Source organism: Scleropages formosus, chromosome 5 (genome assembly GCF_900964775.1).
Source record: "Scleropages formosus chromosome 5, fSclFor1.1, whole genome shotgun sequence".
Lineage (NCBI taxonomy): Eukaryota > Metazoa > Chordata > Actinopteri > Osteoglossiformes > Osteoglossidae > Scleropages > Scleropages formosus.
Window position 1 is genome coordinate 25,990,128 of NC_041810.1, and position 13,431 is coordinate 26,003,558.

Sequence of the window (13,431 nt, forward strand, 5' to 3'; positions counted from 1 at the left end):
TTCCTGATTTTGCCATTAATGAGGGGGGGGGGGGGGAAAGACAATGGGGGATAAAATGGAAAGAATTTTAAGTGCTTGCTGTAACAGCGGTAGAGAAGTGTCAGGAGATGTCAAATCCAGGTCAGTGTCCTCGCATAACAGCTGAGAGGAACCTAATTAATTGTGAGGCTAGATGGAACGAGCCACCGGCACAGCAGGGGTGACGGCTTGTCCATTTAGTGACCCCAAGGGCTGTAAATGTTGGTTACCATGTCCGTCAGAAGTGTATGAATTACAAAAAGCACTCAAGTTGGTGTCAGAAGTGGGATCCATTGCTAACCCAGTATAGCACCCCGATGTCCATGGGCCCCACTCTCCCCATACCCTTAAGCAGAGGCAAGCTGTCCTCCTAAAGTTCTTCTAAACCTGTACTAACTTCAAGGGTGGGATGCAGAGCAGGCAGGCACACAGTGGAGTGCAGGCTCGGCCCGACCCGGGCTGCTCGTGCAGCCGAGCACCTCGTGCGTATGCACAGCGGCCTTCTCGCTCGCCTCTGCCTTCGACACTTGGTTGGGCTTTTGTACGCTGCGACCGAACACGACAGATTTCCTCCACCTGTGCAGGTGAATAAACAGACACACAAACACAGCACATCCACTGAACACAGGCCTTCTATGACCAGTGACCACATGAGCGTCTCAGCACCAGGTCTCATTCTTACCTCGCAGAGTGATATGCAAAGTTCTGGTTTTATTATATTTACCCCAACTTCCTGCTGAAATAATTCCATGTTGTTTATATACGGTCACTTCTCTACTTGTTTTCCTTTTAGGGGATAATAATGCTGTTCACTCATCTTTTCTTTTAGCGGGAAACCCAAGTTTAATTGACCTCTGCTAAACAAAACAAAGGGAATATCTCTTCTCCGTGTCATCGCTCCGGCAACAAATCCACCAACACCCACCTTTTCATATTTTGAGATGATGTCAGCACGTTCTTCTGCTATTAACGCCTCGATATCTTTCTTCATGTCAGAATCTGAAAGACAAAACACGCCGGTTAGCGTTTGGCTCCGTATCACGGGAGGGTCACGTCCTCCACTTTCTTCACGCTCATCCTTCACGGGATGACCGCTGGGCGATGAGGAGCCGAAGAAGGGACGTCAGCACGCGTACCTGTGGCTGTCGGGGGACTAAGTGAGGACCCTCCCATTTCCCAGCTTTCTTTAAGCATTTAAGATGTCCCGAGCAAACACCGACGTTCCCACTGACACGATTCCGCCGCCTCCTTGTTTTATTATCTGTTGAGTTGCAAATTTTTGAAAATAAATAACTGGAAAATATTTGTATTTTTTATTGCAGTTTTCCCCCCCAAAATTTCTTTTAAGTGCAGAGCAAATGTGACCTGTTTTTACCCACCAAGCCGAAAGAAGAGGAGAGCGGACCACCCGAATCCAACTCGCCTGGACAGTGTTGACAACTTGTGTCTGGTGATCAGTTACAAAGTGGCAAATGTTCATGGGACGAATCGGTCATCGATCAGCACTGAATAGGGCTTTGTGCAAACAATGTATTTATATTTCCAGTTATCATATATTACTTTTACTTTTAAGGCAGTTCAAAGTAAATAGAAACACTGGAGTAAAAAGATTTTCAAGTTATATTTATTCCGTGGAGATTTTTTACAAAACCTCACCTGTAAATAAACTGCAACATCTGTATCATAACACTTCTACTGATTGTTATTTAGCTGCAAGTGACCTTGGAGGTTAACAAAAATTTCAGACGGTCCACAGTCTTGTGACCTTTCGTCCCACCGTGTTTATAAGTTGAGGACAATTGTTACCTAGTGGTGAAGACCAAACTAGGGTACCTCCCAAAGCATGGTAATTACAGCATTGCTTCCGTGTACCATGCAAGTAACTTTTAATAAAGGGTCTAAGCATCTGAGTAACAGTGACCAACCAGCATAGGCAGCTCGGTCAAAAGGCGTATTTAGAGAAGTAAGATGATGCAGCTGCACTGCAGCGAGAGCGGTGTGCAAACCACAGCCTGTGACATTGCACCTCAGTATCAAACAGGAAGGGGTGCCTCGGCTGGACAGAAGCAGACGGATCGATAGCGAGCCAAATAAATAAAAACCGGACACAATAAGTCAGATCGATGGCACCCGGACAAACTGGTCTGTGGGCCAAACATCAGACTGCTCTGGGTGGGTGGAGGGGTCTGGTGAAGACATGTTATGCAAGATATTTACATTTATTCATTTAGCAGACAGACTCAGAGAACAAAACAAAGAAAATTCATCAACAGACAAAGCTTTAGGCACAGATTATCAACGCATCCCTCATGCAGCTCTCCGCAGAAATGACATTCATTCAGCAAATACACAGATAATGATAGCAGATGGTGGCGATGGGAGGGATTCAGCAACCCCGAAGGGCAGAGGAAACTTATTCGACAACTGTGGAAGGTAGATTCAAATAGGAAATACAGAGATAATCACAGCCGATCATAAGATGGACTCATTTATAGAGCTGTCAGGAGAGAAGTGGCTCAAGACCCTTCTTGAAAGTGGGAGGGACTTGGCAGCTCTGAGGGACACAGGAAGCTCATTTAACCACATCAGGGACAAAACCAAAAACTAGCAGGTTTAAGATCTTGGACAGAACAAGTACACAAGGGAACAAGACAGAACAAGTATAGAGCTGGGGGACATAACTGGCAGACAAAGGTCTCCATAATTTAATAACCTGATTTGCATGTTGAGCACATGCCAGTTGACGGTAACCAGTTCCAGAGAAGAAAGTCTTGCCCCATCAGTGTGTGATCAATACGCCCCCTCACAGCAGGCTTGGGTCCCATTTACTCCTCTGGTTTGGACAGAGGTGTGTACTAGCAACCAAAAGGTGGGGACCATGCTGCCTCACCCTTAGCTAAAGTACTTCACCAGCAAAATATTACGCTATGAAAGAATGAAAATAGTAACGGTAACAGGACAGAGTTTTGCGTTTTGTTGTTTCAGCTCCTTCGGTCTTTTGTTCAGAGGGACTGAAAAGCACTTGGCAAAATCCATAAGACCAACAAACAAACCACGAAGAAAAAGAAAACAAATTGACGGCCTGGCACGAACTGGCCTGGCGATGGGGGTGTCCTGCGCTTCCAGAACATTAGGGGGCCCTGGTTCTGTGCGTGATGGTTCAAACACCATACCGCGGTTCCATCTGTCTGCCCTAGTTAGGTCAGTTCTCGGTGTCCGGCTGTGCCGTCCACTTGTTGGCGACCCAGCGCCAATTCCAATGTGAAACCGAAATGTTAGCCCCCCAGGAACGCTGACGAGCTCAGGTCCCCACTCGCAGTTGAGCTATCTCAATCCGCCGCCCTCCTACTCCCTATCCCCTCCCAGGGTGCCCGGGAAACACCTGGAGTAAACCCACCAGCTGTGTCGAACTCGCAGCCAGCAGGCTACCTCGCTATCATATGCTAAAAGACAGTGAGAGTAAAGTCAAGTCTGATTCACGAGAAACGAAAACTCGGGACAGTTTGCCGGGCTGGAACTGCAGTTAGACACATACCAATTTGGAGGACAATAATGCAGGGCCTGCGGTCACAGCGCGGCAGCACAAGCTCATAAAACTGAGTGAACTGGCCCCACCCTGGTCCCATCCTGTCCGGCAGGGCTGGAGTGGATCAGCAGCGCCTCCTGTGAATGACGCTGACGAAGAGGGAGGAGAGAGACGCCTCGGGACAGTGGGCGGACGGAGGGACTGACGTTAGGCCTCTCGCACACTGCCCTCCATTCACAGTGGTGTCAGGTGCTGGCCTCGGTAACAAGCAGCTCAGTGTTTGCAGCCTGACCTCCCGTGATCCTTGCACTCACAGCCAATGGAGACCTTTCACAGAGCCACACCCCTTTTAAAGTGACAGGTACAAACAATCACGCATACAGTCAATGGCTCAGTTTTCTTTCACCCGTTTCAGAACCCTTCTTTGTGCCGTCACCAGTTAAGGCCTCTCGGGTTTTTCCTTCACATCTCGGTGCCAGTTCTCCAGATGACCAGGCATTCCAGGGCACATGGGTGTGGGTGGGGGGGTTTCCAGATGAGAGCTCTCTTTTGTCTCCGCGACAGGTCACCGATGGGTGGCCCCCGGAGATCTCGGCTAAGGCGGCTGAGCTGACGGGGAACAATCAGCTGCCCTCAAAACACAGCAGGCCTCGCACGTCTGGTCAGAATGAAACTGAGAAGCAAGCCTTCGGGAAGTGCCCGCTTGAGGCGAAGCCATGCAGAATACATATAGGTCGGTCCTCCCAGCGTCTGGCTGTGCAGACCACGAACTGTACAGGATGGAGAACATTACTGTTACGGTTCAAAGGTCTTGGCACTTCAATGGTTGACGACTGTTGGAGACCCCCGATAAGAATGTCCTTGAGAGACTCCCATCTGCTTCCTGTACTTACTGCACCATCCATTATTTTGTGCTCATTCAGGGGAAAAAAAAACATGAGAGCTCTGCCACACCTTGAACAAAAGCTTCCTTCGCATAATAGCTACATAATGGCCTCTCAAAGATCCAAGGTTTCCGGGTATATTAAAAAAAAAAGAAAGAAAAGAACTCACTAATGCTAAACAAATAAACAGTAGAAGCAAAGACGTGATCTGTGGTTCCCAGTGATTGTGTTTACATGACCTTTCTGTGGGCTAGTCACCAAGGAGTGTCTTGGTGACTGCAAAGCCCTGACCAAATCCAGTTGATACTTTTCTTACCTCTGATGCAGAGATATATACGTGTTCCATCAGTTTGTACGAATGCCCTATGGCTTAACAAAAGCCCCTGTCCCCTTTCCCAGGATCTTGGCACCTTCGGGGCACGATCTTTCACTTCAGAGCATCCAGACTTCCAACAGGCACCCAAATTCCTCATTTACATTTATATTTATTCATTTAGCAGATGCTTTTCTCCAAAACGACGTACATCTAAGAGAACAATACAAGAAGTGCGCTACACCAACAGAAGACTTCACTCTGTGAAAAACCACCACGATGAATCAGAAGGTCGGGGTGGTCGTGTCAACCATCTGTTCTTCTGGCATTCCTTATGAGCGAGTGGTCACCTTCTTTGTCCGCCTTCCCCAAAACTGTTGGGTTTGTTCACCTGTCAGCGTACCAACAATCTTCAACCGAAAGAGTGACTCCACGAGGGTGAATAAAACACAGCTATGACTCAACGGCTGGTGCTCGGCGGGAGTCAACCACTAATAAAGCAGGAGACGTGAATCAGGTATGCGGCTGCTAGAGGTGAGGCTCAGATCTAAAACTTGTGGATGACATCATCCTAATACAGCATTTTGCCAGCACTCACTCTGGCACCCAACTCTGCCAAGGGCTGTTTTTTGCAGCGGACCTCCATGCGAGAGGCCATGCGGGGCAGAGAGAAAGCGAGCAAGCGGGAGGCAGTGAGTCAGGCCACTCCGATCCTGCCAGTGCCCCACATCTGCAGGGCGTGCTGACATCACACCCCACACACAAAGTACAGGCCATGAAAGGAAGAAGGCTGAGAAGAAGCCAGACATTCTGCTCCTCCACAACCACAAACACGCATCCATCCCCTCGGTCGGAGCTGTCCCTGTTAGCTGAGTGCCAACACTTCCCAATGCCCCTTTAAGGGAGGTTAACACCGTACGTTGTGGCCCAAGCAGAGTCACGGCACCCTCACGTAGGTGTGACCTTCAAGCAGAGAGAGCCGTTTACTTCCGACAACCCTCTACTAATCCCGAACGCAGCTGTTTGAAAATACCCAGCCGTGTGGAGCAGCTGCGGGCCACGGATGGAAATGAAACTAAAACCCCGCACGAGTTGCCAAGTTGTGAAATGAACAGGAAGCACGACGTGAACACCGATTCAGCTCTGCATGGCCAATTGTGCACCTTTTGGATTTGACTGCAGGGGCTAACAGGAGAAGCGGGTCTTCGGTGCGACGTGACGATGCGTCACACACATCGTTTGAGGATCAGCTTGGTTAGAAAACTGCTGAGATGCACGTTCTCAAACCCCTACCGGGCTCCTGCTTCACATCACTGCCATCACCTCATCCCTCACACACCGCCAGTAAACTTCCATTATCATTACTAACTCTCAAGCGACTCACAACGTGAGCTTTGTAGACTAAGCTACTTACACCGATTTACTCATTTGCAAAGCAGGGTAACGTTTACTTAATTAATTCAGACTAATTACCTTGATCAAGAATACTACAGCTCCATACTTCTGTTCTGATGTAACAAAGGGCTGTTCAAGAACACATAACAAATCATTAGAGCAACACACTCACACTTGGCAAAAGGAAAAGAACAAGGCAATAGAAAGTAATTTGGGGTTCCAATTATGGTCCCTATCAATTCAGTCTAGAGCACTAATTAAATATTAAAGCAGAAATATGATGAGTTCATTTTATTTGCCTGGACTGCAGTTGGTCCTCTACATCACAAGGTTGTTATAAAACACACACACACACACACACACACACACACACACACACACACACACCATCTGAAACCGCTTGTCCCATGCGGAGTGGCGGGAGCTGAACCCGGCAACACAGGGCGTGAGGCTGGAGGGGGAGGGGACACACCCAGGACGGGACGCCAGTCCGTTGCATGGCACCCCAAGCAGGACTTGAACCCCAGACCCACCGGAAAGCAGGACCCAGTCCAACCCACTGCGCACCACGCCCCCCCGTTATGAAACGATGATGTCAATTTATTTTCTGCACTTTTGTCAGAATGGAGGGACCTCCTCTGATACAAGATAATCCTACGGGCACCAGACAGATGCTTCAGATTATTGTACAGCTTCTGTCTTCGCTGAGTTGCTGAACCCAGCTGAACATAAGGCAGACTGCGTCTGATGATTCCCCAAAGTCTTGTCTTGGTACAGGAGGATTGCGGGTTATTTTTGACTCCTACTGGCTGAGGTGAATGACAAAGAACGAAATCACAGACGAGCAGATGCTGAAGCTGCATCAGACCTGGAGAAATGTTGTGTTCGCCCTTTAATCCAGAACGTCCCAAAACCTCCAGTGTAAACTGTGGCTTTTGCCGAAGCTCCTGTGACTCTGCACTTGCAGCGACTTTGCCTGAATTTACAAGAAAGCCAGCCGGGAGATTCTTGTCCAACGTAAACTACAGCTCCATTAACCCAAGCTGGGGGGTGAGATTGTGGGGGGGAGGCGCAGTGGAGCCTCAGATGGCTCGGACGCCCCGCCGACAGGCGGAGGCCACAGACGCCGTCACATTTTCCTTGGTGCAGGATGACGGGTTTTATGCCTCATGGGTGGCGACGACAACAAATGTGGCCTTCAAAGAGTTTCCAAGAAAAGGGGGGGGAAAAAAAAAAAAAAGGTTCTGTCCTCGCAGTAAAGGATGAGACAAGAAATCCATCCCAGGTTGCAGCTGGGCCCCGGCTGATGCAATCGACTCCCAAGAGGACATTAATGAGAGCCACCCGGAGGTGGGGGCGGGATGTGTCGGCTCGGCCGTGCGCTAGGCTCTCACGTTTGCTCTCTGCTCCGATCCCTGCGAGTGGCAACCAAAGCCTGTCGGATACATATGGAATTGCTGATTTACTAACGCAGCCCTTTGGCTGCGTCCCCTGTTCCCCCAGGAGATCGACGCTGCAGAAAAAAAAAAAAAAAAAGGAGGGAAACTTTATCTGAGGTTTCGTCTCTTGTCAGCTTCGCTCAAACCATAAATAAGTCATCTCTGAGCGCGGCGTCGATACAAACTCAGCTACACGGTGCACATGTGTTGACTGCCCGGTTCCGAGCGCATGCAGAAAGTTGCGAAAATCAGCTGCGCGTTCGAACGACACAGCAACCGTGATGCTGTTCGTAGGTACCGACCGTGCCGCGTGACGCTCCGAAAACCAGAGCGGGGACCATGAATAATAAAAGACAAGAAGGGAGCAAAGTCTTCATAAAGGGCACGAAAGCAGCACAACGATAAATAGAGACAATAGAGGCACTCCGCACATATTTAATTAATGCAACATATATGCAGCAAGTCTTAAACACGTAATCGGGGACCAAAGCCGAGCAGCCCTGCCTGTGGGGGCTGTGATGTGGTGCTAATAGCGGCATCATTTCAACCCCCACGGGGAAAAAAAAAAAAAAAAAAAATTGGTCATGCTCCGATGTAAACAAAAACAGATGCTGAAGGGGGTAGGGTGGGGGAGGAGCCGCTGGAGAACATGCGGACCGGGTTCCGGCCCCCTTCCAAGGCCGAGCGGAACCGCGTCGCTGGATAGACTGCCCGGCGCTTCAGTGACACCCAACGGGCCTTTGTTCTCCTAATTCTCCAATCACATTTCTCCATTCATATCCGGCCAATCAAATCGCTTCATTCCTATTCTGGCCAATCAAATCGCTTCACTCCTGTTTTTGCCAATCAAATCGCTACAATTCACAGCCAATCTCACCATTTCTGATCAGATGAATTTAAATGACAGGCAGTTTGAGTAGAATCTCCTGCCAACATGAGGATTTGACAGTCAAGTCCTCATTTTCTTACTTGCATGCCGAGAATCTATGAGCTGAACTGAACTATCTGCTTCTTGTTGAAGTTCTAAGAACAATTATTTAAAATTTAATTACTTAAAATGGGACATATGACAAATCAAACACCAGTTGAATAGTGGTTAAGGGCACAGAATTATAATCGGAGTGTTTCCCGTTTCAGGAACTCGTCGTCGTCCCCTTGGACGCAGCACTTAAACCGAATACATGGTGACATTACAGGTAAGTTTAGGTAAAACCAACCAGGTAAACATCTGAACGGTAGCAGCGAATGGCAAGTACCCGATAGAAAAGACACCTATGGGATGGACAAAGTTCTTTACTTGCCCACCTACCAACCGGAAACCATAAAGGAAAGCCCAGACCAGAAGTGGTCTTTCAGGAGTTAAAGAAAAGCTCAAAATCATAAACGAAGAGCAACTCAAACCCTTGTGAAGGTCTTGCTCGGGCCTGCAGTGTCCAAATGAGAGCAATCGCACCATCGGTAATGCGATTCACGCATGGCTTCCTGGAAGGGTGGCGGGGAGTCGGATCCCGGGAATATTTCCTCAATAATGCGACGGGAACGAGAGAGGGAGGGGCGCAGTAAACGCCCGACATTTTACTCCGCTTTACAGGAACAACAAAGGAGTCATTCCCACAAAGGGCCTTTGTCGTTTCAAAGGGACGCAAACCCCTCCTCCTGTTCCACCAAGGGATCTTACCGTTGCCCGAAGATGAGAATAATTACAGCCTGGACTCGTCACACATAAGGCGTTGCGAAGGGGTTTCCAGAATCCCCCACACTGTTGTGCTGTAAAGAATTAGAGGGAAACGGCGACATCTGTGATCCCACTTCATTTTTACTGTGTCAGTTCACGGTAAGTGGCTAAGAAGTCCTACAGCAGGAGGTGAGATGTGAACCTGCATCCTTTGAATACTCAAGTGTAAACCCTAACCGCTACACCATCAGCAGAGCCTCGCCCACGGGCAGCCGCGACAGCGCGTCGATTTCAAAACGTCACTTTTCTAAAAACACAACGCTCGACATTATTCATTGTTCCAAATCATGGAAAGTCAACGCAGAAAGTAGGGAAACGACTGATGTCGCCCAAAAACGTCAAACTGCGGTAGTAGGGCAGGCCGTCGGTGCCTTTTGGGTTCTAAAATTATTTCTCTCTCAACATTTCATTCACTTGTATTTATCAATTATTTCTCATCTCGACATGTTTCACTCCACTATAATTTAATTGGTGTTGGTTACCCACAGATGCGTAACGTTATTACTGCAAGCAAATGCGTTTCAACAAAGAGCTTCTCCAGAGGAATACGGGGTGATACCGACATACAGATCCAATGGGTTACCGTGCGGCCGCTCCTTTTACAGTGCTAACATGGTGAATAGTACAGTACTGTTGAAATGCTGAGAGGTGTTTATTTATTGTCTCTTTACTGGCATTTACTTTAAAGTGTTTATTTTATTTGAATGGTGTCCTATTACTCAACCATGCACTTCAATAAGTAGCGAAAGCTGCTTTTTTTTTTTTTTAAAAAATCATGGCCATAACTAACATCTGTGCGTGTGCACCGCGCAGTCGGGCTGCGACGTTACATATCCGCTCTTAATACGTCTAAATCCTACTTTCGGCCGGACCGGCTCCTGCTTTCGCGCACCATGCTTTACCGTAGTGAGACGCTGCACAGCCAACACAGCCGAAGCCTATAAATAAATGGGGTTTACAACTCGGTCGCTGTTCGGGCGTCTGTTCTCGACTCGCCCGCTGAAGCATTCGCGCTCTTGTTTACGAGACAGAGATGGGGTGGGGGGTGGAGGTGTACTTGACCTGTGGGAATAGATGCAGGGCGTCGGGGGATGAGAACAGCTCCCTCGCCGGGGTCCCGCTGTCGCTCCGACTCGGCATTTTGTGCCGCCTTTGTACGAAGTCTAGAAAAAAATTATTTAAAAAGTCCCAAAGTCCGAAGGCTGGGGAGGGGGGCGCGAGGAGGAGTGCGGGGTTTAGCCTATTGCCTCAATGGGAGATTCCTGAGGCCTGGGAATTGCTGACCACTTCTCACCACTCTGGGAACAACCAGGACCGTTTTTTTCCAGGAAGCTGCAGCCTTTTTTTTTTTTTTTGGAGGTGGGGGGGGGACTGTTCTCAGTAAAACCAACAGTAAACCACAAAGCCATTGTGTAGGTCACCATACTCACCTCTGCGTGAAAACAGCTAGTACCCAATAACAATTACTTATTTGTATAATAATGTCCCTCTAAGCGGCTTTGGACAGAGGCTCCAGCTAAATAATGATGATAATAAAATTTTCCTACTTCCCACAGGAAATTAAACACTTAGATTTTGCATTTATTTTTTTACCTCTGGATGCCCAAGTATGGATTTACCATGGGCAGGACACACACACACACACACACACACACACACACACACACACACACACAGTCTGAACCGCTTGTCCCATACGGGCAGAACACAACGGATGCAAAACGTGGTACACAGACTGTCCGAGTGAAACAACCGGTGAGTTTGCAACACCGTAGTATGTGTCACTTTGCAGAGAGAGCACATGGAACCTGCCACGTGGAAACTGTTTCATAGCTCTTGAGCAGCCACGAGTTGGTCACTTCCCATCTCTGACACCCGGCTTGCGGCAAGCACGTTCATCCAAAAGGGCTGAAACACGCTAATGGTCACAAGCTGATGACCGTGTTCCACCAACATCCATTTATCAGACACATATCTCCAAAGCGATAAACAGCTCAGAATAATCAGGAGTGCATCAGCAACAAAGAGTTTTGGACACAGACACGGGATTATGGAAGCACAGCTTGTAGGTGTGACAGCACTATGTTGTTGGTTCACATCCCTCCAGCAGCTCCTATAAGTGGCATTCAAATAGCAAATACATAGATGGCGGTGGACTCATTGATGGAGCAGACAGGAGAGAAGTGGGTCCGAACGACATCCGTTTCAGTCCCTTCTTCAATGCGGGAGGCATTCAGCAACTCCGAGGGACACGGGGAGCTCATTTCATGATATTAGGCGCGAAACAGAGAACCTACAGTCTTTGGATTCTGGACCCTTGAGACTGGGCTGTGGAGACCGTGCAGGTCTTTAACCGTCCCGTAGGCCATGGAGAAACATGGCGCACAAGAGACTCGAGAGCGGAGCATCTTCGCAGGCTGCGCCGGAGACAATATTGTGCCCGGAGGCGGGAGGGCTCTCGCTGTAATCGGGTTTTCAGACGAGGCGTCCCGCACGACTACAGGCGACGCGGTGAAGGAAACGGCAGCAAACGTAATTTAACGATGGGAAAACAGGGGGAAAGATCCAATTAGCGAGAAGCGGCGCTCTCCCTACGGAGCAGCGGCTCCACGAAATGCTTTGAAAGGTGCGGGGGGGACGGGACGGGACACACTGTGCTTCATGGAGGCCGGATGTCCTTCAGCAGGGAACAGGTTGCTTGCTCTCCCTCACGCGACTATGGAAAACGGCTGAAATGAGCGCGAGTGTAACAGTGTAACACTGCGAGTCTGTGACGGGCCCCCGCCGCTCCGTACACAAGAGACGCTTTTGAGTCTCGAGGCCCGCGGAAAAACCGTAAACAAAATCGAGCAGGAGGTCAGCCGGGCTTTGACTACAGGGGCTCATTCAAACTCCTTCTGTACTTGGATGAGGTGGCGGGGGGGTGTAACGGCGTCGTCGTGTCGTTTGTGTTCCGCGGCTGGGGAACGTTGTGAAATTTCACCGACGTGGGAAGAGGAGACGTAAAGCGGTCTGAGATATTCTCGCACACGGCTACCGGGAGGCGAGTGGGTGGCAGCACTTGTGTTGTGCAAATTATTTTTCACCTCTTCATCTCAAGTTCTCTTTCGCTGTTCTGCCACCTCCTGCCCCGCAAAAACGTCTTATCTGTCACCTCTGTACCAGGGTAAGATCTTCATCCTGTGTCGGGGGGGGGATTTGAACCCACGTGGCAATGCACAGGCCAGGAGATGGAGACACCAGTGCTACCCACTGCTCCACCATGCTGCCTGAGGCCCAGACTGTGAAGTCTGAAGCTTTGTGCCAGGATCCACGCGCCTCCAGCAAGATGGGGGGTGGCTCTTCAAACATCGTCTCTGCCTCGTACCTCGTACCCAGGGACGTAACCGCCGTGCCCCTACGCTACGTCATCCCCTGTTGCTGCGCGAATTCACGCCTTGGTTTTGCCATCAGCACTTCTGAATGCCCCCCCAAAGCCTGAGACAAAACACGAAGACGAAGTCCTACGAGGCGCTCCACGTCACTGCATTTCGCGCGCCGCTCAGCGGAAGGACCGTCCGCAACAACACAGCCTGGGTCGGGGAGATAACCAGCGTGTGTTGCCGTGGAGACACCCATCTGCTGTTAAAAATCAGCGAAAGGAAACCGTAAGCAACGGGCACAGAGCGCAAAACTAAACAAAGCCACCCCAGAGCGTAGTCTGACGGGCGTGTGGTCGCCACACGCCCCGAAACGTCCGTGTCACCGGGTTGAGCAGGCCGCCGGTTCCCGCGCCAAGGAGCGGCCGATAATGCGGCGAGCGAACGGAGGCACCGTTCGCAAAAGGACCGCTGTCTCAGGAACAAATGAACCGCGCTAGGGCTGCAACTTCGGGAGGGATTTTCAGGGATCCGATGCCACTCCGCAGCATAACCCGCACAGACTGGCCGGTAGTGAGGCGCGCCATACGGGACTCCGGCTTACACCCCTCGTGTGTGTGTCTGAGAGGTGCGCGTGCCGTGATCCCTTTGCCTCTTTGTCCAGCGCTTTGTGGAATTCAGGCCCCGCAGAACCAAATGTATCGAGGGAGGAGCTCCAGCGCCAAACCCAAAGGTATTATATAAAAATATATATTAAAAAAA

General features: G+C 49.6%; 1 protein-coding gene across 3 annotated transcripts in view; it reads right to left on the reverse strand.

Moving 5' to 3' along the window:
* The window catches only part of LOC108942177 (USP6 N-terminal-like protein), a 29,355-nt gene that overhangs the window by 10,676 nt on the left and 5,248 nt on the right, over positions 1-13,431 (reverse strand). The window contains exons 1-2 of one of the 3 annotated variants that reach the window (XM_029251827.1): positions 944-1,018; positions 498-594 (exon numbers count right to left, since the gene is read on the reverse strand). In XM_029251827.1, the coding sequence (XP_029107660.1) occupies positions 498-594; positions 944-951 (105 nt within the window). In that variant the 5' untranslated portion in view covers positions 952-1,018. The other 2 variants (XM_029251828.1, XM_029251826.1) reach the window with 2 other exon arrangements.